General features: G+C 40.4%; 1 protein-coding gene across 2 annotated transcripts in view; it reads right to left on the bottom strand.

Annotated features, from left to right (window-relative positions):
• Window positions 1-337, bottom strand: part of LOC106456501 (sickle tail protein-like) — a 17,578-nt gene extending 17,241 nt beyond the window's left edge. For both annotated transcript variants that reach the window (XM_013915521.1, XM_013915520.1), the window contains exon 1: window positions 61-337. In XM_013915521.1, the coding sequence (XP_013770975.1) occupies window positions 61-301 (241 nt within the window). In that variant the 5' untranslated portion in view covers window positions 302-337. The remainder of the gene's footprint in view (window positions 1-60) is intronic.
• Window positions 338-5,837: the final 5,500 nt, after the last annotated feature.

Genomic DNA, 5,837 nt, shown 5'->3' with positions numbered 1-5,837 from the left:
CAAAAAAAAAGAAAAACGAAAAAAAGAACAAACTGCATGAGAAGCATTGAGGGACTCTACCTTGCAGTGTCAGGTTCAGAGGTGTGTTCTGTTCTGATTTCGATGCAAGTCGAGCTGTATGTTGTGGGGCAGAATTGTTCACTCTGAATTCTGACACATCCAAACTAGGGACAGACTCCATTATGCTGGCCTGGACCTCTTGTAGGACCTGGTTAAAGCCGATACTGGTGCTGGGAGGTTGAGTGTGGCTAGAATTGAAGGTGGCCGGTTGTTTCACTCGGCTGGGACTGGACTGACCCATACAGCTGGCTTTTCCACTGAGGCCGCCCCCTTGAGTTTGTTTCTCTGTTGTCTGTGGAGAATAGTGAAAGTTTGTTTCAAACTAGGCACAAAACTGAATGAGAGCTTTTTTAAAATACCACAAAAATGCAGTTTAGACAGACAATCGTGGTCTGAATCAGACTGACAACAATTACTCTAAAACAGATTGGAAACGATTTCTAAATACGACCTAAATATCCCCCAACCCCAGAAAAAAAGCCAGTGCTTGTGATATCATGACAGTAGGGATAACACAGCCCGGGATGAGGTGAGGCGGGTCAGGTGGGTTGGAACTCTACATTATCCCTGACATGTGTAGAAACCTCTAAAACTTTGAACATGCTGATGGCAACAGATATATGCAATTTTTTCCAGGATATATTTATTGAGCAATTGTCTGTATGACAATGGAATTTACAGCATGAGATAGTTGCTCTGTTTTTGTACATTAACACCACATAGCATAACAAAATATAACAAAACGTAACATAACATGGTACAATACCCTCCCACACGCCCACAACCCCAGTCCCAGCTGTCCAGCTAGCTTGTCATAATGAGAAGCCAAAAATCAGATTGCTGATTGTGCAAAGGCCTGTTTCCAAAGTCTAAATGTATTGTCTAGAATAGACGGTTTAAAAGATGGATTCCCTACAATAGGTGTAATAGGTGATAGAGACTTCAAATCAAAGTGTAGTTTAATCTGCTTAAGAATACGTCATATATAGACTTATCAATGGGCAGGGGAGACAGCAGTATAGCTTCTATACAGTAAGGCTGACAAGCTTCCAGCTCCAGTTGCAACCATGTGAGGGGGTTGCCGTTGTCAACTAACCAGTACGTCATGAATTTTATATGCGAAGCCCAGTAATAAAACAGGAGATTCGGAAGCGCTAACCCTCCCTGCTTTTTAGACTTGCAAAGATGTTTCCCAGCAATTCTGTGTGTTTTATTGCCCCATTAAAAAGGTAAGATGAGTGAATTTAGGTTTTTAAAAAATGTTTTAGGAAGGAACACAGGGAGATTGGGAAATAAGTGCAACCACTTGGGCAAAACTATCATCTTTATAGCATTAACTCTGCCAATGAGTGATATAGGAAGCGTATTCCAGAACTGTATACTTGACTGAAGCTCAGATATTAAGGGAGAGAAGTTAGATTTTAATAGAGAGGGATTGCTTTTTGTAACCTGAATACCCAGATAAGTGAGCTTTGCATAAGCTATACTGAATGGGAGGTTTTGCAGCCATGAGGGGTTGCTCACATGTATCGGCATTAGTTCACTTTTATTCAGATTTATCCTGTATCCAAAGACCCAAAGAACTTAATTTTGTCTAATATGGCAGGAATAGTCTTTCCTGGTTGGGTGATATATAAAAATATATAATAACACATCATCTGCATAGAGTGAGATTTTATTAGTAGTTGTATCAGTATTACAACCAAAAATAGTTGGATCTTTGCGTATGCTTTCAGCAAAGGGCTCTATTGCCAAGGCAAATATCAGTGGGGAGAGGGCATCCCTGCTTTGTCCCTCTGCATAAGCCAAAGGATGGTGATAGAATCTGGCTGGTAAGAACGCGAGCATGAGGACTGACATAAAGCAACTCCACCATCGACATACATTTCTTACTCAATTTAAATCTTTCTAATATTTTGAACAAATAGGGCCATTCGATCTGGTCTAATGCCTTCTCAGCATCGACTGCCAAAACTGCCAACTCTTCTTTAGGTCTGGCAGTGGAGTAAATAATGTTAAATATTAGCCTGAGATTAAAAGATGAATTTCTCTGGGGTATAAATCCAGTTTGATCTGGGTGTACTAAAAGGGGCTTAATCTATTGGCAAGTACTTTAGAGAATACTTTCCCATCCAGGTTTAGCAAGTAGATGGGACGATAAGAACCAGCATTCCTACCTATTTTACAAATAACAGTTATAATTGCCTCTGTAACGGTGGGAGGGAGGACTTTATCTACTAGAGTTTGAGCAAATGTTTTATGCAGGTATGGGCACAAAATCTCACTAAATTCAAAGCTCAAAGTATATCTGCTTGGTTTACAAAAAGTTTTTACTGATTTTTGCTGAGAGTAGATTATTATATTCATATTTTAAAGACAGTATTCTCTTATGTAGCAGGATGGATGGAGTTTAGGCTTTCTCTTTATCCAAATCTTTAATTTGTTTGTCCAAGTCCAGGAGCTTAGCCCGGTTTCTCTTCCTTCTGGCTGATTCAAAAGAGATAATAGCATCGCTTAAATAGGCTCCCAAAGTGTAGCAGGCTTAGTTTCTGAGTTGCCATTTCCATCAATACGGAGAGATCTGTGTTTCTAAATATTCATGAAAATCCTTCTCGCGTAACAATAAGCCTCCATATTTGCTGCGGTCTGGTTGCATTTTAGATGTTTTAGGTTAATGTGACAGGGGAGTGATCTGAGATGACATGATACAGTGGCTTGCAAAAATATTGGGTCCCCTTGAACTTTCCCACATTTTGTCACATTACAGCCACAAACATGAATCAATGTTATTGGAATTCCACGTGAAAGACCAACACAAAGTGGTGCACACGTGAGAAGTGGAACGAAAATCATACATGATTCCAAACATTTTTTACAAATAAATAACTGCAAAGTGGGGTGTGCGTAATTATTCAGCCCCCTGAGTCAATACTATGTAGAACCACCTTTTGCTGCAGTTCCAGCTGCCAGTCTTTTAGGGTCTGTCTCTACCAGCTTTGCACATCTACAGACTGAAATCTTTGCCCATTCTTCTTTGAAACAGCTCCAGCTCAGTCAGATTAGATGGACAGCGTTTGTGATAGAGATGGACCGATCCGATATTAAGTATCGGTATTGGTCTGATACTGACGTAAATTACTGAATCGGATATCGGAGAGAAATAAAAAATGTAATCCGATCCATTAAATATCAAAAAAGCACCTCAGAAAACTTGCGACATGGCCTAACTCGGCTCATAACCGTAGCACGTCGGAGCAGTATGTGTCACGTGATAGAGCGGCTGTGGCGTGCGAGACCTGTCGGCGGTCTGGTTGAGCATTTGTAGCCTCACTACCATTTCATCTCCGACAAAGTGATCCCAGAGAGAAGTAAAACAAGTGTGTAAGTTCATCTCTGAATGTTTGTAAAGCATTCCCACGTTACGTTTAACAACCGATATATGGAGCGACTGCCTCTTCTCTCTCTCCCTCTCCTGCTGCCACTTCAATCATGAAACTGATCAATGATCAGCTGATCGGCTTTTCTCTCTTCTTTGTTTTTGTCTCACTTTGCACCAGAAAGAGGAAACCAGCGGCTGAACAACAGCAGCACGTTTAAGCTTGATCAGCTGTTGTTAGAATTTATTTTATATTTCTTTCTACACCAGGATCTTTTTCTATGTAGCTGACGGCTGTAACTGTTGTTTTGATTTGGTGCTGTATAAATAAAATTGAATTGAATTGAGTATTGCTAACTTTATCTCATAATTAAAGAGTCTGTCCTCTTTTGTCTGTTTAATTGTATTCTTGAGCTCGGTTGTCTGTTTTCTTATGTTTTGTTCAGTTCTGTTGTTTTTATTTGTTGTTTTTATTTTTAATGGTGATGTTACTGTAAAAGATAAAGTTTAAAACTCAATAAAGACATGGAAGAAAAAAAAAAGAAGGCAAATCCAATTAAATTCAATTCAACATTATTTATAAAGCACTTTGAAATAGCCAGCATAGGACCAAAGTGCTGTACAGTATGTAGTTAGGAATAATAGATAAAACACGCGTTGGACAGCTTGGGTTGTGTCATTCAGCCAGGGATCAGATTGAGTTTTAGGCTGCCTGGTTTTTAATGAAGCCACAGTGTCCAAAGCAGTCTGGCAGGTGGAATAAAACCATGAGCTCAGTTCCTCAGTCCGGCTGCATAAAAACTCCAGGATTTTACAGTTTGGATTAAAAACTGCTGAAAGCTGCTCAACAGTGGAGGAGTTAAAAACGCAACAGCAGCAGCGCTGCTACAGGCAAGAGGAACTTCAAAAATAACAATACTATGGTCAGAAAACACAGCATCACAAATCTCTACGTTGAAAACAGAAAAAAACGAGATAAAACAAGATCAAGTGTGTTTCCACGTTCATGTGTGTGACAGGTAACACATTCCACAAGATTAAAACAAAATCGCTGAGGTTTAAAAAGCCCTTTGCCATGGGCATATCAGGGCAACACGTGAATATTAAAATCCCCAACAAGAAGAACACAATCATATTTTGGCATGCTAAGAAGTCATTCACAAAGTCTTTATTGTATTCTGGAGGACAATTGTTAAAGCCAATGCATAGAAAAATATTTTTGGTACCATTTCAGTTATTATGTTACATGTTTGGTTTATATAAGACGTTATCAGAGAATATATGCCGCGTGTTTAATTTTTGTCTGGAAAGATAAAAATGATGGCGCATGTGTGGTAGCAGGTTAGAATTAGCCAGTACGGCAATGGAAATGTGCGCTGTAGCAGCAAAGAGCTTTTTGACTGTGACATCGTTTGTTTGTATGTACGAGTCAGAAGTAGAAGAATTATTTTTTCATCGCTTGGGACAGAAATTCGCCACTACAATGATAAACCACCGCGCACAACACTGTGTGAGAGCAGCCCTGCTCAAACAGCCAGTTCAAAGCTGCTGAATGGTGTGGATAACTGCTTACATTTAAAATGACCTTTAAAAATCATTGCAGCCCAACATCTGCGGTGAATTAAAATAGCAGCAATCGTCAGGTTGTTCAGAGAAGATGCTACATTTAACAGTGCTCAGCCACGTCTCACACACGCACAGAAAATCCAGTCCTCGGGATATGAAGAGAGCCTTCAGAATAAAAGTTTTGTTTGCTAGGGACCTAGCATTTACCAGACCAGTCTTGACAGTAAGCAGTGGATCTGCATTGTTAGCCATCCTAGAAGCCCGACACAGAGGCCACAGGTTCTGCAAATTCACTCCAAGCCAGCTGGGACAAGCAGAGCAGGGTTTTCGGGGCTGGAACGTCCCATCCAGACTGGCGACAGGTACCAGCCAGTCATCGACAGGTTCCAGTGAATGCAGAGAGATAGAGAAGCGAGGCACCGCTCCGTGTATTTTGAATAAGGGCGTACAAGAGCACCTTAAAGAAACTTCCAGCTTCACCAGGCAGCCATTACAGCACCCCCGGTGACGGGGCACTTACGCCGGAGAGGTAGAGCTGGGATATGGCACAGCTGAGTTGGGATCTCAAATTTTTATGTCCAGCTTGGTTCAACTTTGCCAGATCTTTGGCAGAAAGTCAAAAAGCATTCATGTGAGTGAAAACTGATGAAACCCACCTTTATATATTTTTAATTTCCTGATTTTATTAAATTTACAGAACTCAAGTAGCCTTGGGATCTGCCAACAATGATTCCTGCAACATTTTCAATCAATAACATGATAAATGATGCCAAAGTGACACAGATTGTTGACATTTACATTTCTGTAGCCTATTGTCCAGAGGTTTATCTATAAG

Source organism: Pundamilia nyererei, unplaced genomic scaffold (assembly GCF_000239375.1).
Source record: "Pundamilia nyererei isolate P.nyererei 1_Seehausen unplaced genomic scaffold, PunNye1.0 scaffold00318, whole genome shotgun sequence".
NCBI classification, from domain to species: domain Eukaryota; kingdom Metazoa; phylum Chordata; class Actinopteri; order Cichliformes; family Cichlidae; genus Pundamilia; species Pundamilia nyererei.
The sequence above is the reverse complement of the archived record's forward strand: the minus strand, read 5'-3'. Positions and strand labels throughout refer to the sequence as shown.